Source organism: Syngnathus scovelli, chromosome 5, assembly GCF_024217435.2.
Source record: "Syngnathus scovelli strain Florida chromosome 5, RoL_Ssco_1.2, whole genome shotgun sequence".
NCBI classification, from domain to species: domain Eukaryota; kingdom Metazoa; phylum Chordata; class Actinopteri; order Syngnathiformes; family Syngnathidae; genus Syngnathus; species Syngnathus scovelli.
The window spans coordinates 9,697,889-9,722,386 of record NC_090851.1 but is presented as its reverse complement, the minus strand read 5'-3'; the positions used below and the strand labels follow the sequence as shown (position 1 = coordinate 9,722,386).

The 24,498-nt window shown below is 41.4% G+C and overlaps 3 protein-coding genes and 1 long non-coding RNA gene across 10 annotated transcripts; 2 read left to right on the top strand and 2 right to left on the bottom strand.

The window, feature by feature from the left end:
• LOC125968391 (probable ATP-dependent RNA helicase DDX17) lies at positions 1–7,220 on the top strand. The gene is made up of 13 exons (XM_049719386.2): positions 1–307; positions 923–1,085; positions 1,222–1,318; positions 1,417–1,550; positions 1,748–1,813; positions 1,957–2,098; positions 2,223–2,383; positions 2,465–2,637; positions 2,875–2,985; positions 3,069–3,130; positions 3,213–3,272; positions 5,344–5,577; positions 5,798–7,220. The coding sequence occupies exons 1-13, from the start codon at positions 255–257 to the stop codon at positions 6,202–6,204; spliced, it is 1,863 nt and encodes a 620-aa protein (XP_049575343.1). The 5' UTR covers positions 1–254; the 3' UTR covers positions 6,205–7,220.
• Positions 6,798–12,051, bottom strand: LOC125968395 (uncharacterized). Its single transcript, XR_007481306.1, has 2 exons — positions 11,477–12,051; positions 6,798–10,495 (listed from the first exon to the last, which is right to left on the bottom strand). It is a non-coding gene; the product is annotated as an uncharacterized lncRNA (long non-coding RNA).
• On the top strand, positions 7,832–21,953 carry micall1a (MICAL-like 1a). Of its 5 annotated transcripts, none has more exons than XM_068650607.1 (17): positions 7,832–8,243; positions 8,403–8,604; positions 13,608–13,656; positions 14,604–14,745; positions 14,861–14,961; positions 15,893–16,032; positions 16,674–17,272; positions 17,337–17,397; positions 17,564–17,970; positions 18,255–18,634; positions 18,700–18,834; positions 18,914–19,040; positions 19,579–19,669; positions 19,907–19,980; positions 20,334–20,448; positions 20,585–20,631; positions 20,963–21,953. In XM_068650607.1, exons 2-17 carry the CDS (start codon positions 8,459–8,461, stop codon positions 21,088–21,090), a joined length of 2,742 nt encoding a protein of 913 aa, XP_068506708.1. In that variant the 5' UTR covers positions 7,832–8,243; positions 8,403–8,458; the 3' UTR covers positions 21,091–21,953. The 5 variants fall into 5 exon arrangements, with proteins under 5 accessions (XP_068506708.1, XP_049575340.1, XP_049575341.1 ...); XM_049719383.2 differs by having other exon boundaries at positions 8,382–8,604; XM_049719384.2 differs by having other exon boundaries at positions 7,832–8,604; positions 18,291–18,634.
• Positions 21,950–24,448, bottom strand: c5h22orf23 (chromosome 5 C22orf23 homolog). Of its 3 annotated transcripts, XM_049719393.2 has the most exons (7): positions 24,323–24,447; positions 23,783–23,904; positions 23,633–23,695; positions 22,947–23,120; positions 22,536–22,670; positions 22,167–22,267; positions 21,950–22,068 (listed from the first exon to the last, which is right to left on the bottom strand). In XM_049719393.2, exons 2-7 carry the CDS (start codon positions 23,874–23,876, stop codon positions 21,997–21,999), a joined length of 639 nt encoding a protein of 212 aa, XP_049575350.1. In that variant the 5' UTR covers positions 23,877–23,904; positions 24,323–24,447; the 3' UTR covers positions 21,950–21,996. The 3 variants fall into 3 exon arrangements, with proteins under 3 accessions (XP_049575350.1, XP_049575349.1, XP_068506709.1); XM_049719392.2 differs by having other exon boundaries at positions 23,633–23,904; positions 24,323–24,448; XM_068650608.1 differs by lacking the exon at positions 24,323–24,447 and having other exon boundaries at positions 23,633–24,313.
• Positions 24,449–24,498: the final 50 nt, after the last annotated feature.

Below are 24,498 nucleotides of genomic sequence, written 5' to 3'. Positions count from 1 at the left end.
TACGCATCAAAAGTGGGCGGGGAAAATAGATCGTGTGTAGAGAGAGAGATAAATTGCGACTCCACGTCGTCGTGACGCGTCAAAACTTGGGCAATTTTTAATCGTAATTTTAGTCATAAAGTGTGTTAATTGTGTGCAAATTTTATTCTCTCTTGTTTACTGTCAAATAAGCGTGCTTCTGTTGTAGATTAAGGTGCAAAAAATTGTTGTATAGCTAGCCAAGGCTCCACGTAGGTACTGTTGTTTTTGGAACTATGAGGCGGGGTTCTTCCTATGACTACAGAGACAGGGACCGTGGACGAGACGGGTAATTCATCGTCCCTAAATGTGATCTAATGCATTAAGTGTTGTTGTTTGGTCTCGGTCGCGCCAATAGATTGTTTGAAGTAGTACCAAGTGGAATATTATCGTTGAGAAACGCGTAAACATTTTTTTAGATTAGATTTTAGATCAAAAGTCGTGTAACCTAACGCAAAGTCGTTTTCATTCTGGGGAAATAATCAAAGCATGCAGCAAGTGTATAAATTAGTCAGCAATGCTCGAACTCATCTTTTTTTTTTTTTAAATATATTTGTAGTCTTGAGTTGCAACGTTTAACTACTGTCATCTACTGGCCTGAAATGCAACTACAATATTACATATATTTTTATATACATACATTTCCCATCCCTAAATTACACAACTTAATTTTCTCAACTTTATTCATACTAAGTTTATGACATATGTTATTACTTCTCTAATTATTGTTTTTCATGGTGGCCGTACTAATTTGTAAAATCAAAACAATCAAATGCCCCATGCAGCTTTTAAAATTCCAGGCAATAAATAATATTAAATATGGTAATTAAGCTGTTACCACTTGACATTGTAGCTGTACGCTCTATGGCTGATCCTGCAGTGCCGCTTATGTGTAATCTCATAGGTCTCGTTATGGGTCAATGGGTGGTCACAGTTATGGCCCCCCACCCATGAAGACTGGGAATCTTGGCGACCGGCTCCGCAAGAAGAGGTGGAACCTGGATGAGTTGCCAAAGTTTGAGAAGAACTTCTATACTGAGCACCCAGAAGTTCAGCGCTTGAGTCAGGTACATATCTTTATTTGATTGAATTCAACATAATCTTTGACAAATTTATTATAACTGCCCTTACTTGCTTTATTTAAGTGACGTGCGATAGAAGATTCAATCTTGTGAAAGTCATATCCCGTTTTTCCTTCACCAGTATGAAGTTGAAGAGTTTCGTAGAAAGAGAGAGATCACCATCCAAGGCTCTGACTGTCCTAAGCCTGTAATGACTTTTCAACAGGCACAGTTTCCACGTGAGTACACCAGCTGTAAACATCTAAACCTGCGTGCTTTATTGTTTGCAAACCATAGAAATTAGTCAAGTAACATTGCTATCTTATTGTTTCATTAGAATACGTGATGGATGTGCTCATGCAGCAGAACTTCACGGAGCCCACGTCGATTCAGGCTCAGGGCTTCCCTTTGGCACTGAGTGGCAAGGACATGGTGGGGATCGCACAAACCGGATCTGGTAAAACTCTTGCTGTAAGGATGAATGCAACCATTTTGTTTAGTAATTTCGAAATGATAACATAGTCATAGGTTTACACCTATATATTCAATAAAATTGCTGTCAACTCAACTTTTCAAATACTTTTACAACAACCGTTTGATTTCAAGTTGTGCTCAATTTCATGCAGTTTCTGACACCATGCTTGCCTTTCTCTTTGTCTCATCTGTAGTATCTCCTTCCATCAATTGTGTACATTAATCATCAGCCCTATCTGGAGAGAGGAGATGGTCCTATTGTAAGTTCCTATGCTCCTTGTGTAACGAATATAGCGGACCTCGCAGATCAAACAAAATCCACCACAAAAGGGTTCTGGATTTAAATTGTCCATATTGCTGTGCTTCTTTTTTGTTCAGTCTGTAACCAAGTCTCTCCTAATAGTGTTTGGTCCTTGCCCCGACCAGAGAGCTGGCTCAGCAGGTTCAGCAAGTGGCTTCTGACTATGGCAAATCTTCCAGAATCAAAAGCACTTGTGTTTATGGTGGCGCACCCAAAGGACCGCAGCTTCGAGAGCTAGAGAGGGGTGGGTATGCTGTTAGATGACCATGGAAGCATGATGTGACAAGTTTGGAATTAACATTTTAGTTCATGATGTTTGGTGATTTAAAAGAGAACATTTTTACTTATAGTTTCTGTTGTTCTATTAGGTGTTGAGATCTGCATCGCCACGCCTGGTCGCTTGATTGACTTCTTAGAGTCAGGGAAGACTAACCTGAGTCGGTGCACATACCTTGTGCTGGACGAAGCTGACCGCATGCTGGATATGGGATTCGAACCACAGATTCGCAAGATAGTTGAACAAATCAGGGTAGGAGGAAGACTATCTGCTCTCATAGATACATTTTATGTGTTTCACTAATCTTTTATCTTCCTTTGTTCTGTCCTCAAGCCTGACAGACAAACCCTCATGTGGAGTGCAACTTGGCCCAAAGATGTCCGTCAACTCGCTGAAGACTTTTTGAGGGACTATATTCAGATAAATGTAGGAGCCCTTGAGCTCAGTGCCAACCACAACATCCTGCAAATTGTTGATGTCTGCATGGACAGCGAAAAGGACCACAAGTAAGGAAGTGCCGAAAATCACCCTGCTTGTAGGGCTGCGCTTGATTTTATGCATTCGTTGTGAGTTTTTGGTTAAGGACATTTTTTGTGCGCATCATCCATTTTCTATAATACACGGTTTTAAAAACCGCTAAATGAGTGTCAGCAGTAATTTATTAAGGGATCAGGTTTGCATCGTCTGACAATGAGCAAGAAAACAGTTAGTTTTAAAACAAGCCAATTTTTTTGTGTGTTCAGACTTATGCAGCTCATGGAAGAGATTATGGCAGAAAAGGAGAACAAAACGATCATCTTTGTGGAGACCAAGAAACGCTGTGATGATCTGACAAGAAGGATGCGAAGGGATGGGTGAGCATTCTGACCACTCTTTACCGTGGTGATGTCAAACCGAGCCTGCTAGGTAAACATACTGCTGCTGTTTCCCACACTAGGTGGCCAGCCATGTGTATCCACGGAGACAAGACCCAACCAGAAAGAGACTGGGTGCTCACAGGTTGGACAAATACGACATCAGTTATTAGAACGTTCCTGGCACTTGGTGAATTTTCTCCGAAATTGTTTCTCAATTTCGACAGAATTCCGAAGCGGGAAAGCTCCTATTCTGATTGCCACAGATGTCGCCTCTCGTGGTCTGGGTATGTCCTCTCACATTTGTAAATAATCTCTCTCCTCTGTGGTTATTTTAGAATTGACTTGAATTCACATGCACATAAAGTTGTCAGAAATTAATTTTACAACAACACACTTCCCATACTTACCCCTCCCCACCCCCTCCCTGTGTGTGATCACAAGGTAAATAAACAGTGGAATAAATAAGCAGATCTAACATGAGTTACATTATTGTATTACTGTTGATCGGCAACTCAACTCTGTGAATTTCTCTCCTATTATAATTTAGGGTTATTTTCCACCATGTCAATCGATTGCTCTATATTTAAGAATGAGTTTATATTGGAATGGTTGATAGGAGGTTTGCCGCGTGTTAGAGCCTGATAGCCTGAGGGTTGTCCATGCGTTGTCCAATAAGGAGGCTGCTGGCTTTCTGGTCCACTGGTCTGTTTCTTGTTGCTATAGCTTCAATACACCCTTCAAGCGGGGCTCTTTGGCATGCTGCCTGAACGGAATGGAGTGTTAAGTAGACACACCACAGCGATAAACATTACTCACTCATACAGACTGTATGTGTGTGGTGTCTACAGGACACTTTATTGCATGTTTAAATGTGAAATGACAAACAGGAAGAAAATGATGTGGGGATCTTTGATGACAATACATGTTAGAAGGGTGTCTACATGTGAAGGGTTTCTGACAAAGTTCCCATTATTATATTTTTCTTCCTTTTTGTCCCTTCTTCTCCTCTCAGGATTTGGCAGCATGCAGCAGCTATAACAGTCTGCGCTGCTGCTGCCGCCACACGCTCAGTCCCGTTAAGAGTAGATGTTTGTGTAGTTTTTGAGGTGTTAAACCCATTGTTGCTCCCATGGGTAACATAGACCCCCTTCCCCAGCCCAATACTGTCAGTGTGCGAATCCAACGAGCCTGTCATTGGAGCTGCCGGAGATGCCTGTTTGTCTGCTCTGCGACCCCCCCACCCCCCCACCACCAAAAAAAAGCAGACAGACAGTGAGCGTGTTAGATGGGCTCGTCTGGATCCAGTCCTGGCCAGGGCCCGAGGAGGGTCCTGCAATGTGGCGAGAGAGCAACAGAACCTGCGTAAGTGTGGGTTCTGCTCCCGTCTGACGTTGCTGGTGTGTGCAGAAGGTGAGGGAAGAATCCGGTCTCCCTCACCCTCAGCCCCTCCCTCTGAACCAGGACTGATTACCACACAAAGGGGGTAAGTACCGCACCGGCCCTTTTTCTTAACCTCGCCGTGAGCTACGACCTCCATCCGCCTTCTATAGTATTTAAATTAATATGTTGGATATGTTTTGATATTTTTTAATAAAATAGTCTCTTGGTCATGATGGGGGGAGACTTCCTGATCAGACACAGCAGTACGGTCAGAGCCCCAAGTCCTCTGTAATGAGAAACAGACAGTGAAGAGCATTCTGCTGAAACATTCTGGCAAATTAGTGTTTTGCTGGTATCTTGTACGTGAAAATCAAAGTGGTACTCAATTCCTAATGTTTTGCATCAAAGCAACAATGGGTGATAAGAGTTGGATTGTTGCAATCAGGGCTTCCCCAACTATTGTATAATAAGTGTATTCTACATTCTTACAGCTCGTGGTAGACCCAGAAATGAGCAGTTCACACATCATATATATTGTATTCTCATTATGATCATATTCAAATGATTTCACTGTTTATTTTATTGTAATAGATTAGAATTATTATTGTAGGAGCAACGTTACAATCATCTCTACTTAAGGATAACATACAATATGTTTGGCAAAGGATGAAAATAGCTCATGAAGATGCATGAGGGTTTTTTTCTGTGTGGATTTTTCTATTTTGAGACTTTCTTTTTTTAAAAACTCTGGTAGTCTCACATTTGGAGAATGGCCAGCAGGATATAGTAATATGGTTAATCCGCTACACTCATGAATGATTTCTAGATTGTAATTGATTATACACAATTTATTTTATGAGGTAAGTTCATCCATAACTGTGCTCTAAATCTGCAATTTTTGAATATTAAAATTGAGGATTTCTTATAATAATCATGACATCTGCCAGTCTCTTAAACATATTTCTTCTTCAAAAGATGTTGAAGATATCAAGTTTGTCATCAACTTTGACTATCCAAATTCCTCTGAAGATTACGTCCACCGTATTGGACGTACGGCCCGCAGTACCAACAAAGGCACTGCCTACACCTTTTTCACTCCTGGGAACGCGCGGCAGGCTCGCGACCTTGTCCGAGTTTTGCAGGAGGCCAGTCAGGCCATCAACCCTAAGCTGCTTCAGATGGTGGATTCGAGCCACGGAAGAGGAAGTGGTAAATATCAGCAGAATTTTTTGTAATGGAGAAAGGTTGATTTTAGTGCAGTGTTTACCGAACTTAATGGAGCCAAGGCACATATGATGTAATCCAGGCTACTGTCTTCCAGTGTGGTTTCTGCATGTTCTCCCCATGTTTGGATGCCATTATCCGGGTACCCCCATGTTCAGTAGTCAGCAAGTTGGAAACTCTGACCCTTTCCTGTTTTTGGTCACAGGTGGCAGAATGCGTTACCGTGGCAGCAGCTCCAACAATCCCAACATGATGTACCACAATGAGTGTCAGCGCCGCATGCGTTCCGGTGAGGGAAGCAGCAGCCGTAACGATGACGCCCCCTCATCCTCGTACAGCGACCAGCGCAGGACGAGTCACAGTTCGGATGAGTACCAAGGCTACAGTGGCAGCCGCAACCCGAGCGGAGGCCCATCTGCTAGCGGTACAGGGATGGATCACTCGAGTCATCTTCAGGGTCAGTTTGCCCAGCCTCCTCCTCCATCCGTGCCGCCTGTTGGGGTACAGCCTCTCATGCAGTTTGCGCCATCACCACAGCCTCCGTTAATGGGCTTTGTTGGGAATCCCCCTCACCCGTTTAACCCGCCTACTTACGGCCCTTCTTCCCACTAGTAATTATCTACATCCATTCATTTTCTAGACCACTTGTCCTCATTAGGGTTGCGAGTGAGCTGACATTGAGCAAGAAGCGGGGGGTACCCTGGACTGGTCGTGAGCCAAATGCTGTAGTAGTGAAATGGTTTGGATTATTTGTTCGAAATTTGTATTGAGAACCTACCAGACCAAAGTGAAATCTAAAAAAAATGATTTATACCACTCCATGCAATTTCTACCACTTATAAACTCCAGTAATAATAATAATAATAATGTTCTAATTGAAATACATTTAGCTCAGAGGACACTTGAAAAGGGAAAATAACTTCAAACCTCAGTGATCATATTTTGATTTTTTTGAAAAAACACTGTTATATAAAGTAGAGTTTTTCAAGTTGTGACCCCGCAGCCCCCCATAATCATTTTGACCTGTGTAGCAGTTACCCTCAACCGCCGGGCTGCGGCCAAGAGCTATCTTTTGAATATCCCATAAATGTATCTTGTCTTAACAGTTTGTACACCACTTATTACCAGCTTTTACATTCTATTTTTATATAAAATGTTGTGTACGGCTGTATTTACTATGGGGAGTACCCTTTTAGTGTGTGGGGTTTTCTTTTCTTTTTTTTTACTTTTTAGACTTGGACAGTAACTCAATCACAGTAAACATGACTGTGTTGTGTAATTATCATGGACTGTATCATTTTGTCTGTTTTCAGTGTATTCAACTTTTAATGGTCAGTTTTTGTAGACATTATTTGTATAATATGATTTTGAAACAAGCTTTGCACACACTGTTCTATTTTTACTCTTTAGGGATAACTGGAATTCTGCTCTTGTTGGGCCTCACAATAGTAGGACTGTTTGGGTTTGGGACAATGTCCAGGTGAGGTCAGTATATCAGCCTGTGAAATGTTTGGAAGGCAAATTTGGTGTAAAACAGATTTTTCTTTTACATGTGCCTATGCAATGTTTAATTTTTTTTATTTTTTTGCATAAAATTGTTGCGAAAATAAACCAATTTCAGACCTTTAGTTTGCCAATTTTAACCCGCACATTAGTACGTCAAAACAGTAGTCAAGAATCACAACGTTGACAAGTAACCAGCAACCAGCTTTCAGTACCATGATGTATTAGCAGTAAAATCTATTTGGAAAACAAAAAACAAAGCAAACGTTCAGATGGAGTCCAGGGTGTACTGACTCAACATTGTGGGTAACAGCAGGTCCCAGTCAATGGAAATAAAACAAAACTGCGGTGCAAACAAAGCTGACTCAGCCCATTTGAGAATTCTTAGGCCAGCATCTCAGTTTGAGGTCTACATGCTAGCTGAAACTTTTGTGCTTACCCAGCGACATGAGCTCATCATTCATAAAGCTTTATTTTTATTCAGTTAAGACTATTACGTTTCCTTCGCAACCTATTTAAGAAGAAATGTATTCACATCCTTTAGTTTTCAGTTGTAACGCGTAAAACGTGATAGCAAACAAAGAAGGCAATACATAAGAGCAAAAAATAGAAAAGTGCACGTTTATATCAAATGTCACATACTGATACGCAACTACGCCGCTGCCATGTTTAGGAATCCTCAGCAAGAAAATCTCGCGTGGTTTGGTAATACCGCGCGATTAGTTTTTTTTCTCTGTAGCGCCCCCGGTGGGGTGCGGCGCTGAATCAAACACACTCCACAGTGACATTGTGGAGGTTAGATGGTTGTCTACGCTTCAATCCAAGCAAGCGAGGATGGCTTCAGTCACAAGGTTCTGCTATTGACGGTGGAGAGTTTTAACAACGTTTCGTGGCAATAACTATGGATTTTTCTTTTCACGCACTGCAATAACCGCCACTGCGGGATACAGTGGGAAAAAGAAAAAGAAAAAAAGCGTGTTGCGGTCACACCTCAATGCGAGGAGGAAACTGTTACCTCTGCTTGGATTGGAACGGAATTATCATTCTCCAGTCTTGCTGCAAAATCGTGATTTTCAAAAACTGTACTTACTGTCTGGGACGCTGCTAGCTTGCTAGCAAAGTTGACTGCTCTAAGAACTTTGCTGCTGGTAAGCTCGGAGCAAGCAACTTGCAATATCACATGTGTTGTTCTTCCATCTGTTTGATCTCAGAGGTCAGATAATTTGGGGATTACAATGCAACTTTTGGTCACAAAAAGTTGGCTAATATTGGGCTCGTTCACGCAGCATCTCATTGGTGTTTAAAAGGGAAGTATCGCCCTTTCCGTCGCCCCGCGGCGAACCCCCTGGTACACGTTGGCACGATGATGGGATCTCTGAAGGCTCTTCAAGAGTGGTGTCGGATACAGTGTGAAAACTATCACGATGTGGAAATCAAAGACATGTCGACGTCCTTTCGGGACGGCCTGGCGTTTTGTGCCATCATCCATCGCTTCAGGCCAGAGTTGATGTAAGTACATGTTTCAGTGGTTGTGGAAATTCAATACAATGAAATGATACCATTAAGAATTCCCTTGAGTTAGAAGTCGGATTGTAAACTGGCACTGATGTAAAAACATGGAAAATATTCATACAATTTAGTTCTGTAAAACCTGTAAAGAGCAAAATGTATAGACATCTTAAAAATGTAAATAGAAAAAAGTCTGCAATTAAATAACTTTTTTTAAACGATGGACAAAAAGATCATTTTTTTTAAGAAACCTGTGATATAATCTCAGTTGATGTCTTGATTTAAAATAAGATTTTCAATTCATTCATTCATTTTCCTAACCGCCGATCCTCAGAGAATTGTGGGCATGCTGGGGTCCTTCTCAGCAGTCTTTGGGTACACCCCAAAACTGGGTGCCACCCAATTGCAGGGCACGCTTCAGACTAACAACTATCCACACTCACAATCACACTGGAGTGGTCAATCGGCCAACCGTGCATGGTTTAGGAATGTGGGAGGAAACCCATGCATGTATGGGGAGAACATGCAAAGTCCACTCAGGAAGGCCGGAGCCGAATCAAAGCCGACACCTCTGAACTTTGATTTGATTTTGATTTGTTTATTTCGGCAAGTACATAAACGACACACCTATTACAGATTAATTTCACATTTGTTTGACATGACTTGTCGAAAAGGGTAGCGGGAGGAAGCAATTGCGTTTATCTAATCCTGTCTCGATTACAACCAGGGTTTCACTGCCAGACACAATCTAAATTACTACAGTGCAACCTATATACCACAATTTACCATGAAGAGAAAAGTGAGAAACAAAGGAAAACATAGATTTGACCAGTATAACATGATTTGAACACAGCAGTAACAAATAAACTGGACGTTTGAAAAAAAATTGAAAACAAAGGAAAACGGAAATTTGACCAGTATAACATATGATTTGTATACAGCAATACCTACGTATATATAAACTGGAAGTTTGAATCACAATTTGTATCAATTATTTTGAATACAGCAATGACAGTTGATTCATTTTAACACGTTTTGTTGATTGGATAAAACAGTAACAGTTTAGTATGCTTGCTAGTATAAATACAGCATAAAACTGGAAGTTAGCATAACAATTGATATCAATTTGTTTTGAATATAGCAATGCCAAGTTGATTTAGTTATAAATTTGAGGCGGACGTGCTACCCAGTGCGCCAAGATTTTCTGTTATGACCTGAATACACCTTGAACACCTATAAACAACGGATGTATTCTGACACCCCTTAAAGGCGGCTTGTGTTTTTTACCATCATACACTACAGGTCATTGTAAATTACAGTGCACATTCCTGTGGTTGTATAAATAAGAGGATGTTGTGTGTATTCTCTTTAACCGCACATTTAGAGAAGTTTCAAATTAGTGTTTATGGATGTTCAGTATGACTTTTTTTAAACTGATAATCAGTATTAATAATCAGTACATGTGCCAACTAAATATGTTGAAACTAGATGCAACTAAAAGGGAAATGAAAACAACACTTTACTTGATCGATTGTTGTTTCTTTGTTGACTCATATAACTAGCCAACAGAATTGTGTCACTGCTGAGAAATGTGAGTGTAACATCCATCACCTTTCACACTAACAAACTGTCATGCACATTGGCTGGGGAACTGGCAAGCCTTGTACCGGCTGTGCTGGAACACACAACTCTGTTCTCAAATACACATAAAACAAAAACGTAGTCAGTGTTCTGTGCGTTTGTGACAGCCGTTTCCCCCCCCCCGTCAAACGTGTTTTGATTTGTTGGAACATGAAACGTGAAATTGTGTGTCACAGCATTGAAGATCACTCTGTTCCATTTATAATCCCAGTCGGTCTAGTCAGCAATCATGTGCTGTGAGCTGTCTCATCTAAATGGAACGTAACCACCCATTAATCACTTATCTTAGTCACACATTCAATTATTCGATTGTAAGTCCATCTGTTGTTTTGTCATCATGACAGGGTATTTATTATTCAACTGCAGTGACAATCGGGTAAAATCTTTATGGCAGGCCGTGAGGTGTAAAAATGCATTGCTATAATGATATTAGATAATGACAGTATTTTTTTTCTTCAAATTAATGATCACATTTGCAATTATGTATCACTGTATGTTATAGATAATTTGGTGTTGTTTTTTTTAGGGGGGGGCATTCTTTACTCCAGAAATCTTTAGTACACACAGCAACACAAAGCATTACCATATATTTTAGCTTTACAGATGCCGTGTGTGCTGTGCAAATTGTGTGTGTATGAATCAAATCATTGATATAAATGATAAGAGTTTGTCGCCTGTCTGTCGCCGACCTATGTCATCGGAGTTATCGAGTGCCGCTTGATGAGAATGCTTGATAACACATGGCCGCATTTAATATAGCTGCTGTTTCCATTTGTCAATCAACTCCATCCCAGTATTGCTAGTTAACACGGAGGCTACTTTTTTGGTCATGTATAAACAAATAGGGGCTGTACAGATGGTCTTAAGAAGTTAAACTTTTATAGGCCCTAATTCCTAGCACCAGTGTGGGCAGATTTTCTGCCTTTCGTTTTTTTTTTCCACAACACCACATTGTCGCATTGTTTCGTATAAAACTGAGTTATTGCTGTTTGATTTGGCAATATTTTTGTACCACAAGATTATATTTTGGCTTTATAACCTTTAAGTATAGTGGGTTGGGGGGGGGGGGGGGGGGTATTGAATGTTTTTCACCCTATTAGAATTATCTGAATTACCTGGTTGGCCCTGATTTCTGATCACATGATCAGATCAGGACAGCACTAATCCACATGGCAGCATAGAGTAGGTGACGGGTAAGGTAAAAGATGTGGTGCAATGCAGCCCATTTTACCAGTTGTTGTTGGGAGTCCGCAGTAGTTCCTCGCCTATCTTCTAAGGGGAAATGTGATTCGAAGGAAATTTCTTCCTTCTGTAGTCCACAAAATGAGAAAACCATGCAAACATCCCCTGGATGACTAAGTTAATGAAGCATAAAATCTCTGAACTCTGCACAGTGCAACTCGTGCAGTTTATAAGCCCTCAATAGTCAGCTTTTCAGTTCTGTCTCTTCTTCCATTTGTGTCCCAGCATGGCTCCCTGTTCAGCCCCCAGTGTGTACAGTAGCCGCAGTCGCAGAGACCGGCTCGCTCTGATCCAGACAGACAGCCTTTCAGAGTAATCTGCAGCCAAGGCCTCTGCCTGTCAAACTGGATTTACTTCTGTAATATGCGTGGTATCCATTGTAGTGAGTCTCCGCTGCCGCTGTGTTCTCACAGAGGTAGGCAATTGTGTTTAGAAGTTTATATTCATCATGGACACAAGTAGTTTGGGGGCTTTGAGGATGGGCGAAATCGGGATAAAATATGTTATATAATAGATATTATATAATCTGTATATATCAATTGATAAAGTAAGAATTGGGTGCACAGGTTTTTGGGTATTAGAATTCATTTTGAGTATTATGTAGTCCACACTTAGTCTAAATTGTAAATATGTGCTTATGCATATGTACATTGCTTTGTACAAACATAGCCATTAATGGTTGAATAAATGTCAGTGTAAGTTTGACAGTTCTTCTGGCAACTGCAAGGAACAGCTTGATGACTATAGTATAGAATTATTTTAGGGATGGAAGTTTGCAGCTAATCATCATTTTAGTAATCGATTGAGCTGTTGATTTATTGTGTGGAGAAATGGTGTAAAAAAATACATTCACTTCATTTTAGTTTTTAACATTATCACAAGTGCACTGTCAATTTTATTCCAAACTGGCCATACAAAAATCCCGCAAACATATATTATGATTCATTTACTTTGGGCCATAACATGCCAGATATTAGGCAGCTATGTTGAGCCTTGTTTTCCCAAAGTAAAAGCAGATGTTTGCAAATCAACTTGCTTTCATGGAGGACTACAGAAATTGGCGAATATTTACTGTTTGGACGTCAAAATTCCAAATTTTTTAAAAATTGAACAAGGTCTCTACTATGAATAGAATATCAAGATATTATCCATTATTGGATAATTAGTTTTTTATTAATCGTTCCACCGCTAATTTCTTCCTATTTAATTTTCTGTTTTGACTGTCATCAAGACTATGTAGGAAAAAAAATATGTCATTCAGATCAGTAGCAAGCTTGGGATGGACCCCAAAGAAGTATACAGACAGTTCATTTTAATACGGATCCAGATAGTGGATTGCACGCACGCACAAACACTCTCATCCACAGTTGTCCATTTGCCAAAAATAAACTCTGGAAAGAAGCACTGTCATGGTGGACTGGGTTCACAATTCGTCATCTGTGTGAGGGCGCGTCAGTTTAAAGACACTCCAAAATTATCCCCAACAGATTTAGCACAGCAACAATGTGTGCTTGAAAAAGACTCATCAAGACTAGCCTTTAAAATTGAAGCTGCTGCTCAGTGTGTTTATGGGCTTGGAGAGCAGTTTCAAGCGAACACGTCACTTCTGTGTGCTATTTCCTGAGGTTTGACATTCCTTGGATTTCCACCTCCACAGTCTCTGCAAGCCCCCCTTTCTTTGTTTTTCCCACTTGAGTGTTATTTAAACTTGTACGCTCTTTCCAACATGCCTTTGTAGAGAAGCGGACAAGCACACTTTCATCCAGGAACACTTGAGATATTTTCCACTTTAGTAAAGCAGGATGTTTACTGATGAGACTTCCTTGCTTCTGGACCTTTGTAATCATCATAGCACCACCACTGCCTCTTTTTCCCCTTTGTCTTTTTTTTTTTCATGCTGGATCGTCGTTGGATTTTGTAGTAGCAAACTTTAATAGTTAAAAAGCTTAACTACTTAGCAGGCCTCAGACAACCTTTTTGGGAGGTTCTTAACAAAAGTAGGCCAACAAGTACTCTACACTGTACACCATAGCTGAGTGCTGAAAGCATTTTTCTTGTGGTAAATTGGCCCAGTTCTACATGTTCTTACAAACTGATGTTTTTTATGTATCTGGTTGCAGAGACTTTGGCTCGCTGTCCAAAGATGACGTCTATGAGAACAACCGACTGGTACGTTTATTCCTTTTGTGAGCACGCCTATAATAAAGTTATCTGTCACTTCTGATAAGTATTTTGATAACTAAACACAGGCTAATAAATGCAAATTCCTAGCTTAATGCTATGAAGCGGAAATACCTGTTTGTACGTTGCCGCTAACGATGAAACCAGCACAAACCTTCAACGTCTTTCTTTTGTTTAGAGTTTTCACTTTTGTCAGTAAACCAAAAGTATGGTTGGGAGTCTCCTCACTGTGTGAGCTCAACTTTGGTAGAACTTTGTTTCCGCCAGGCGCCCTTTTTTTTTTTTTTTTTTTGCCCTCAGAAAGTGAAGACGTTTGCCAAAGAACCAGAAGCAAAATCTGCTCAATAATAAGAGAAAGCACGTCGTTCATTACTATATCCCTGAGGCTAAAGCATGAGTAAGTCATTTAAGACTGGAAACAAGGAGCCCACTATTTAAGTTTTCATGAACTCCTGCCTGGTTATTTTCCCCAATGTATGTTGTCAGCAAATAGTCAGTCTATCGTCAAGCTTTTCATAAGACTCTAGTCACAGCATATAAGTATTTTTGCTCTTACATACAATTTGGTTGGTTAGAGGGTTACTTTCTTGAAATATATATATTTTTTATCGTTGTACGCTTCCTTATATGTAGTTTGTGTATGTACCGTAGAGCGTACACTTACCTAGAATAATGTCTGTAATGTTACGTAACAGGTGCTAGCCTGTAATTTCTACGGTAGGACAGCTTGCAGCCAAGGAACAAAACACTCTTTTATGACCTGCTGATGGTGGCGTAACACACCAATGCTTTGTGAAGTAGGTTTTAAGTCCAAAGTATTTACTGCTTGCGTGATTGTTTCCATGACCCGTTTGAAGCCCCACTGCCAGGATGATTACAATTCTTTGCTCAAGACAAATGAGAGACTTCTTGTTCTTGTTTTGGCTTTAACATAGGCCTTTGAGGTGGCCGAGGCACAGCTAGGGATACCTGCGCTGTTGGACCCAGAAGACATGGTATCCATGAAAGTTCCGGACAGGCTCAGTGTCATAACCTATGTTTCCCAGTACTACAACTTCTTCAATAACAAATCTCAAGGTTAGTACACAAAACCCCCTAAAAGAAAATAATTGTTGTAGTTCTGTGTGTGACAGAGCAGTAAAGCATTAAATGACGGTATATGTATAATGAGCGGATTACCGATTCCCTACAGCAAACCCTCCTTGCATGAAGAGGCTGGGTTCTGTTAATCAAAATGAGCCAGTCACCAAAAGGCCTCCAACTCCACTCGAGGGCAAAGAGGTTGAATCTGAGGTAAGAACAACATGTGCAAACATGTTTAGACATACAAATGGGAGTTCTCACCATGCATGTGATGATTGGGATTTCAGAGGCTAATTAATATTTCCTCTAAAACTGCATCGGTGTCATTTGATAGATGAACACGTACACTGAGCTTTGAAATATTGTTTTGGGTAATAAAAAATTCAATCCTTTCATGGTATTTAATATTTTCCTCTTCTCCATGAGAACAACAGTAGTAGTCTATAAAGATAGTCTCTGTATCGTGTCTTTCTTCTTTGTGGCATGCTGTTTCTCCATCCCACACTCCCATGTGCTGGCGTGATCATTTCTTTAGGTGGAAATCCATTCCACTCCCTCTTCCTGTACGTCCCCCTCCCCAAATCTGAACCCCCCTCCATTCTCTGTTCCTGAGCCTAGGCAATAAGATGAGTGGTGGGGGGCTAAGAGATGAAAGTAAAACAGATAGGTCAGTCTTTTTAACCCGCTCTTGTTCATAGTAGTAGTCTTGTGCTTCCCTAACACAGTGTGCTACGCTCCTAACCACTAATTTCCTCGACCCCGACCTAAAAACCTTCAAATAATACTGTAAATCTGACCTCCATAATGTAAATTTATCGTGCTAACCCATGCTGTGTGATTTTGTTTTTAACTGATTTTCAATTTACACTCAGTGTAGTTTCCTAACGATGAAGGGATGTTTGAAAATTCACCAAGTCTTGTGGGGTTTTTATTTTTTGACATTCAAAACGAAAATTCTCTTGGATGAAGCAGTAGATGTTGCAGGGAGTAGTTGTAATGAAGTAAACGAAAAGGAGAATCCACATCCTCAAATCCTGACTTCATGTTTGATCTTCCCCTCCATTACTCTGCATCCCCCTCTTCCCCTGACATCTCCCCCCTGTCCTCTGCCTGCGCAATACATTCCGGTTGCTTGCTTTAGCCGGGCATGACGAAGGTAACGGGTCTAGAAGTGGCGAAGCGCACCACACTCAGCAGCACCTGCACTGCCTGTCAGCAGCACGTCCATTTGGTGCAACGGTTTTTGGTGGACGGCAAGCTGTACCATCGAAACTGCTTCAGGTGAGCACCAAGATGCTTTGAGTGAAATTCATTCAGGGGACGTATAACCAAACTATGAATGTAGGTTACAGAACTAATGGGCTTCTGATTATTTGAACTCTTATTTTGCTTCACTGCTAATAAGTCTTTTTTTTGTTTTGGGTGTTTTGGGGTCAGATAAGCCTCAAAGTAGGGCGGGGCATTAACCAAAAAAAATTTGAAAATATAAATTTGTGTTCTTCGGAATTACTTTGAATTCTTCCAGCTAAACAAAAAATTTCACCTCATAAGTGAAAATAGAAATACACATGAAGCCACCGTCCAGTCTTCTGGATTTTTAGTGTCTGTCAAAAATTGGGAGGCTAGGTATCACTGATATTTGAACAAGAGGACTGTCTCACTATCTCTAGTCAATATAATACCAAAAGTATGATGCAATTGCGATTAGGACTCTTCCACATGGAACTCGTCCAAACATGTCCTGCTTTTCCGGTGTAGTGTAAAAATGGTGTCCTGAATGGTAACAAAAATATTTGAACAAAACGGTCACATGCGTGCTGATAAATCAATTGGACACGAGACAAGTCTCATGCGTTAGCTGTTTACATTTGACAGCTACAGTATGATAGTTATGTTGCCTTTTCCTCTGCCTGTCTTTCCAGATGCATTGAGTGTCGTAGCACTTTGCTACCTGGATCTTATAAAGTGGGAAGTGATTGTGGGGCTTTGGTTTGCACACACCACCTTTCAAGGCAAGCTTCAGCAAACCAAAATGGCCGACCGGATCTTAGCAAGAACCCCATTGCAGTCCAGTCGATGAGGATGGGTCGCAGCAAGACTCCCCACACCGCAGCCTCTGAGATGAACCAGCGAAAAACTCCATCCCCTGTGAGGAAAGTGAATGACACTGACATACCAGCTAAAGTGACTGTCATAGTCACCCCTGCACCAACAAACAATGAGGCCCCCTTGGAAGACGCAGATTTGCTCAATCATAGCAGACAAGCAGAACAGAAACACCGCCCCCCTTCTCCGCCTAACCCTTTTGACGAGAGTGATGAGGAAGATCATGAGCAAGCCATGGTAGAAGATACGCAAACTGGCAGTGAGGCTAATGGGGACCTCCCCTCTCAACCTGTCAATCAAAGCGAAGCTGTTGCCAGACCAGTGCCAGCACCTCGTCGGGTTGCGGATCCCAGCCCTCCACCCCGCCCATCCCCACGGATGAAGCTACCCCGGACAGCAGACAGCCAAGCAGCTGGTGCGTGACCAACATCGAGAGGTACAAATGAGTGATTCTTCAATCATTTCTTCTGGAATTGCAGGTGAACAGCAGAAGCCACCCACCCCTCCAAAACCGAGAGAGAGATCCCAGTCTCCAAGAAGGTATGCGAGTTTCTATCGAACACGCTTCCTTTTCTTAGTTTCTGTGACCACGTCATCACTTGTTTTTTCTGTTTGAGCGACATCATATTCAATGTTGAGCACTTCGTCCCATTGTTGTGTGGTCTTCCCCTCTGTGATGCCTCCATGTGTCTGTCTCACTGTCCAGCTTGTCCAGTGTCCATAAACCCAAAGATCCACCCTGGCTTGCCTTGGTCCAATCAGAAACCAAGAAGAAGAAACCCCCTCCCCCACCCCCCATGGGACTGGCGACACCCCCCAACACAGGCTCTGTGTCTTCTCTTAAAGAGGACAGCAGCAGGTCCAGTTCGCCCACTTTACCCCCCAACCCCTTTGAGGAGGATGAGGATGAAACGAATGAAGAGGAAGGCAGCGCCATTCCGACAGCACTGGTAGAGAGTCATCCGTGGTACAGCATCACACAGGCGGCTGACGGCACCGGTGCGGAAACACCCCCTAGCACAGGAAACTCCTCCCGCTCGACGAGCCCCGCAAGTGCCAAAAGCAAGAAACGGCCGGCACCTCGTGCACCGCAGCCACCTACTGCTCATCAAGGTTAGAATTTGATTATGCAACATGAGATGATGATTTCACTCACTGTCATTACCTCGTTGGTTAAGCTCGGTGATCTTTGCATACTTTTTCTAATTATTCTGGCTAGATGATGTTTTTTTCAACTGTCATGGGACATTGACTGTCAAATTCCCTCAAAAGACGAGTGAAATCATTTGACAGATGTTTTGTGTTTTTGCCCCCCATAATCTTTTCCATTCCATCTATATTCAAACCTGTTTTACTTCTGCTTCCTTGGTTTCTTCTTCTTTCTTGTAACCTCTCAGTTCATCCACATTCTCAGCAATCTTCTTGCTCTCCAGCTCTCAGTGTGGAGAGTCTGTCTTCTGGCTCCGACCACAGCTCGTCCCAACCTTGTTCGGCCCCCGGTGGAGGCAGTGACCAGGAGCTTAGTTTCACCAAAAGCATCTCAGAGCCTTCCATCTGTTCGCCATCTACCGCCTCGCCTTCGTCCTCCTCTTCTACCGAGCGTCTGCCTCATTCTAGCCCAAGCCCCTTTGAGTCCCCCGCGCAGTCAAATGCGAGCTCGGCGCCTGCCACTCCACAGGTCAGTCGCAGCAACGAGACCAAAGAGGCAGGACCCCCTCCACCACGACCCACAACCACTCCCAGCCCATTAGCCTCAGGGGCTACACCTTCGCACAAGGTAACAAAATCATTTTACAAATACAGAACATTCATCAAGACTAATGATCTTTTTTTTTTTTTTAGCGCATTTGTAAGGAAAATCCATTCAACAAGAAAGTTTCTCCCTCCCATGGAAAATCTAAAAGCAAGCCCCCAAAAGGTCCTCGTCCTTCCAGACCCCCAGCTCCAGGTCATGGCTTCCCACTTATCAAACGCAAGGTACAAAATATATATTTTTTTTAAAGAATATTTCAAAACTAGCACTCACAGTGGTTTTCCCCATGCAAATACTGATCAGGTGCAATCAGATCAGTACATCCCAGTGGAAGACATCCACGGGGAGATGAGTCAACTGGAAATACGGCTCGATGAGCTGGAGCTAAGAGGCGTGGAGCTGGAAAAGAAGCTCAGAGACAACCCCAATGGTATGAAACCAGACTGCCTCTTGCCTCTTTGTTTCATCTGAAACAATTTGTCCTCAGACTGTGCAAAGGAACGTGCCACACATGTTCTGTTTGTCACAAAAACAGGCAATATTTTTGCTCTTCATCATGCTATTCTCATGCTAAGATCATGAGACTAAGACGAAGGCTAACAATTGGTCAACAGCCATTGCAAGAGTTGAGACCTAAACAGGATGTTCTCAGACGGAAGTGGCCGCTGAGCTTAGAGTGTCATCAACAGGTTGCAACAGAGATGCAGAGACTGGAAGAGTCAAAGAAAAAAAACTGAAAAATAAAAAAGGAATAATATTTATAAATAAAATATAAAAAGGAGATGTCTTGGGAAAAACAAAACACCCCTTGTGAATTTTGTCACCCATCTCCTCTCGCAAAAAATACTGAAACGTTGAAGAGTTGAAAACATGAATTCAAAAGTTTACAGGTCAACTTAAATTCACCTGTTTTTATAACTTTGTCTACAATTCCATAGACGTTTATAGGTGACTATCTGTGCTTTCAGATGAGGATGAGGAGCACCTCTTGGTTGACTGGTTCACACTCATTCATGAGAAACATCAGTTAGTTCGGCGTGAAGCCGAGCTAGTCTACACGTACGTATCAGAATGCAGCAAGATGCAAGTGTCACAATTTTGTAACCTCAAAAAGTCCCAAAAATCTTTGCTGCTTCAGACAGAGCTGTGTAATCAGTGCAATGTTTTTTCCCATTCATACAATGTAAACTAAATTCAGTTGAAATGTTATTCAAAGCCCATAGGTCACCGACCTTCTTAATATTAAGTCTCATTGACTTACTAAGTGTGACCCTCTACGTTTAATTCTCGTCACAGGGCGAAACAGCAGAACCTGGAGGAGAGACAGGCCGATGTGGAGTATGAGCTGAGGTGTCTTCTCAACAAACCAGGTTAGTTCGGGGGCTCGAGGAAGCACTACTTCCTTTGATCGCCAGCTGTTTGTGTTTCAAAGCTGTGCAAAGCTCATCTGCCCCATCTGAGCATGATTGCAGCCTTCCTCTGTGGAGGCACAGGAAGTGCCTATTGTGTGTATTAATATCACAGCCATGAGGTGAATATGAGTACCATGCCCAACATTCTCATGGTGATTAAAAAAGGCCTCTGTTGTGGAGAGAAATAAATTGCTCATTCAATCACTACTTTTTGCAGGAACAGAATTGCCTTTTTTTAAAATGTCTTTTACAAGTTATCAATACTGTACGTTTACAAGCATAAAAAATAAGCTTCCTGCACCTCCCCTCAGAGAAAGAGTGGACTGAGGAGGACAAGAGCCGTGAGCAACAACTGATGGCGGAGCTGGTTACCATTATTGAACAACGCAACCAAATAGTCAACAGTATGGATCAGGACAGGCAAAGGTAATCCTGTTGTTTATGACAGAAGTGTTTTGCAAAATTCTTTGACACTTCTTTACCTTAGACATTTTTCCCTGTTCGGGAGCCGCCAGTTTATGACATGCTGCCACTGTCAACTCTAACAACACATTTCTCACAGGGAGGAAGAGGAGGATAAGTTTATGGAAGCTGTGCTGAAGAAAAAAGGTACCGACTGGAATTTTTGTTTTATGGTTCAAACATACCACTACACTTTTTACAGTCACTATTTGTCATGTAGGCATGTTGTCTTTGCTCCAACGTTTTGAGGAAATAAGGCCTTCTTGTGTGATTTGTGTGTTATCGTTGTACTTTTGTGGATACACTATACAGCTAAAATATTTCATCAATGAAACAAAAAAAAAAACAATTTTCATACATTTTCAGTATTAAAGTGTTTGACCACAAATATTAATTGAACCGTTTTTTCCTCATTAAGATGACTTAATTCGGTCCTATATTATTTGTCACTAATTGTGTCAATCTCCCCCTTCATCAGACTTCCACAAGGAGTCGGATGGAGATCAGCAGAAGAAAAAAGGCGCAAAGTTCAAACCTATAAAGGTCCTGAAGAGGCTGAGTCTGAAAGGAGAATCTGGAAAAAGTCCTCAAAAAGACAACAGTTGATCCACACGAACAGGTTTGAAGTGTTTTCAGGCTCTCGTGAAGTGCCACACTGACTGCCACTGCGGCGCTCCTCCACCAAGAGTCGAAATGATAACCATCTCAAGTGCTTAAGAGCTCTCCCACTTGTTGAGTGGCTCTCTGCGGTACTGCACTGACTTGTGAGCTGTTACCTCGCAGTCACTGATCAAAGCTCAAGTGACCTGTAATCAGTTTCCAAGGCCGGTGGTAGCTTTTGAGTTCAAGGCATCTCACTTTATCAGATAATGTCTTAAAGGCAGATAATGTCATAAAGGCTGTTTTGGTTCTCTACATTTGGCAAAGACTAACAAAAAGTGTCCAAAAGATTACTTTATGTACGACGCAAGCTGCTTTTAAAGAAAACATTGAGGTCTTTTTTTTGGGGGCTTCACTATTATTATGCATGTCGAAGATATAGAGCAGCAGAGTGACAATATTTATTGACATTATTTGGAGGCAAACCAAATTTATTTCAAACACGGTGAATCATGACAACTACCAATGTCTACGTGAGCATATTATTCATGATAAATGTCACATATGCATTTTTAAGTTTTAGAAATGGCAAAACAACAGTTTTCATCTCTTTTAAACTTGGAAAGACTTGTGTTAATTTATATTTTAATGTGCGTGCGTTGTGTGTTTCGTCTTAAGGTGGGGAAGATAATCTGGTGCATAACTGCCATTTATTTTATTGTATATAAACATCGTCTTCCTCAGTGAACCCATGCGCTTCTGCCATGTCACATCTGTCACTTTTTTTTCATGGCAATCACATCAGCAAGATTATTGAATAAATGGTGAGATCGGAAGGCAGACAAATAAAGAAAACTGATACAAGTAAATTATTGTAATTTATTTCTTGTGAATGTAATGTGAAACTTTGAACTAATCCACACTCAGCTCAGACACGGCTTCCCGAGAAAGTTTGCCATTCAGCGCCTCCAATTCCCTGATTTTCTACAATACAGTTATGCGACGTGTAAATCACAAATTGATCTGAAAGTTTCCAATTCATCATTCAATAACAGTGTTTAAATTGAAGCAAAATCGTTTACCTGTGATATTTCTGTGTTAATGATGTGGCTGTACTGCTTGTCCTGTCCAAGCGAGGCCATGTCAGCCAGGAATTGTCGTCGTTCCTGAATCTCATCCAGAACTACAACAGAACACATTGTTTTGGCTGTCACCCACATCTTCCTACTGAACCTGAACTATGATGATACAGTCGGACAGAATGCAACAGCATGCGTCATATTCTAAGCTCTTCGTGACTTGCCACCCTCTCATATTTCTCCGCTCATGACACAAGTACCAGAATTGTGCAGATCTTGCGATCACAGTCCAAGTTTAACTTAAGAGTGCTTTGAAGGCCACCAGACATGTTCTACCTTCTATTGCTAAACATTGTATGAATCAATGCTGACCTTCCCGATAGCGGTCTTTCTCCTCTACCACTTCCGGCTTCCGATTCGCAGCAACATTATGGGAGGCTGTTTCTTCTTGTTCTTGTCCTGTTGCCAAGATGTTTTGAAGCCTCCTCTTCTCCTTTTCTAAGTCTCCTAGATCAAGTCAGAGGAGTTGCAGAAAATGAACGTGTGCAAAGTATTCAGAACCCTCACTTTAATCTTTTCACTGTTAAAAATTCAGAACCATTTTTTTTTTCTCAAAATCTTCACACAGTATCAGTGAGTCTGCACATGCTGTTCAAATGCTGGATTTTTAAAAGAGATAATTTTAGAACATTTCCCATGATTGATGTAACTTACACCACATACAGCTATATTGGGGGAAAAAAAGGTTTACTGTATAGATTCTGTTTTGGGCTAGTAACATACTTGTGGGAGCAGGAGAGAATTTTTCTCGGACATAGTTGTTTCCCGAGCGACAAGAAACGGCACTCCTTCTCAGAGGCCGACCCGGGAGAAGTTTCGGGTAGCATTGACTGGCTTTCGGCTGAAGACAGGAAGCTGATGATGAAGGCTCAGTGGTCAGTGGCAAGGCTGAGCCATCTGTGGGTGGAATATTGGGCTTTTAATCAAGCACTATTACAGGGTTACTCAATGCAGCCACTAATGTAAGAAGAGAGTGCTCTAACTGTGTCAATGTAATCTACCAGTAGGAAAAATCATAATCTTTACTGGGGTTTTTTACTGGAAAAAACAAATACCCACATATTTTGTCCTCATTTAAAACTGCATTTTTGTCATCTGGTTAGGGAACACAGCTCAGTTTCAGAAAACTGGTGAGCCAGGATTGGTTGTGACCTGAGACCTGACGACTGTGATGTCATTTTCAGTTGACAGCAAGGGGGAAAAGGCTGCTCCCTGATAAAAAACAAAACAAAAAACTATTGCCTGTTTAATTCATATTCCACAAACGAGACATTACTCAGAACACTGACTGGTTGGATTGCACAGAACATATTATGACAAAGAAAATTTTGGGGTTGACTTCCCCATTAAGACTAATGAAAAAGTAAAGGCCCCTCCATCGTTTAAGTTGCCCACCCCTGAAGACTTACCCTTTAGACAGTCAGTGATCTTTTTTCTTTGACGGTTGCTGAGAGTGAACTCTTGCATCATTGCTGTGCACAGAATGGGATAAATACATACATACAGTGATGCCACAAATAAAATCACATCAATACTGTTTGTATTGACTTGCATCTTACATGTCAGCAGGTCTTGGGTCTGCTTGCTGTACTTGCTGGCTCTTGTGGGCTTCCATTGCCCTCCTCTGACTTTGGTCTGAGATGACGTCTCCATCTATGGATCCTGCTTCTTGACTTTTTTTCTTTTCCCCATCCAATCAGTAATTTTATAATTATAGAAATAATGGATTAGATCACAGGTGTCAAACTCAAGGCCCAAGGGCCAGATACGGCCCGCCACATCATTTTATGTGGCCCGCGAAGACAAATTGTGCATCAAATTTGTCTGTCATTACTAGAATTGCAAATTGTCTTCACTTTTAATATCTTTTTTTTTTTTATATTTGACCAGTTTTTACTCGTCTGATTTGAAAACGAGTTATTTGTCAGTTTGTTTTGTAGCTTTTACTGTATATAATATGAGGTGCTCATACATTTATTTGGGTTGACAGTCATAATGCCCCTCCGAAAGAAGCTATGACTACAATGCAGTCCGCGAAAAAAAACGAGTTTGACACCCATGGTGTATCAGAAAAACACGCGCGCACACGTAGACTTTACCCATTTCAGCCGTCCATGGCGTGGATGAGCTGGCGTTCGGTATCCATAGCAACCAAGAAACAACACGCAGCAACTAATATTTGGACTAGACTAGAGTATTTTTTTTTAAGACAGTTTCGACTCAAACATGCACTTTTATGGATGAATCTATGCACCAAACAACTACACATCATTAA

What these genes read in the sequence shown, in the direction of transcription:
- LOC125968391 (XM_049719386.2), top strand. Translation starts at nt 255, where the DNA reads ATGAGGCGGGGTTCTTCCTATGACTACAGAGACAGGGACCGTGGACGA. An exon ending in GATCTGGTAAAACTCTTGCT is followed by an intron (nt 1,551 to 1,747) that starts GTAAGGATGAAT and finishes TCTCATCTGTAG; the next exon opens with TATCTCCTTCCATCAATTGT. An exon ending in AGATAGTTGAACAAATCAGG is followed by an intron (nt 2,384 to 2,464) that starts GTAGGAGGAAGA and finishes TCTGTCCTCAAG; the next exon opens with CCTGACAGACAAACCCTCAT.
- micall1a (XM_068650607.1), top strand. Translation starts at nt 8,459, where the DNA reads ATGATGGGATCTCTGAAGGCTCTTCAAGAGTGGTGTCGGATACAGTGT. An exon ending in AGCAGACAGCCAAGCAGCTG is followed by an intron (nt 17,273 to 17,336) that starts GTGCGTGACCAA and finishes CTGGAATTGCAG; the next exon opens with GTGAACAGCAGAAGCCACCC. An exon ending in GGGCTACACCTTCGCACAAG is followed by an intron (nt 18,635 to 18,699) that starts GTAACAAAATCA and finishes TTTTTTTTTTAG; the next exon opens with CGCATTTGTAAGGAAAATCC.
- c5h22orf23 (XM_049719392.2), bottom strand. Translation starts at nt 23,876, where the DNA reads ATGGAGACGTCATCTCAGACCAAAGTCAGAGGAGGGCAATGGAAGCCC. An exon ending in GAAAGACCGCTATCGGGAAG is followed by an intron (nt 22,268 to 22,535) that starts GTCAGCATTGAT and finishes GTTCTGTTGTAG; the next exon opens with TTCTGGATGAGATTCAGGAA. An exon ending in TTAACACAGAAATATCACAG is followed by an intron (nt 22,069 to 22,166) that starts GTAAACGATTTT and finishes ACTGTATTGTAG; the next exon opens with AAAATCAGGGAATTGGAGGC.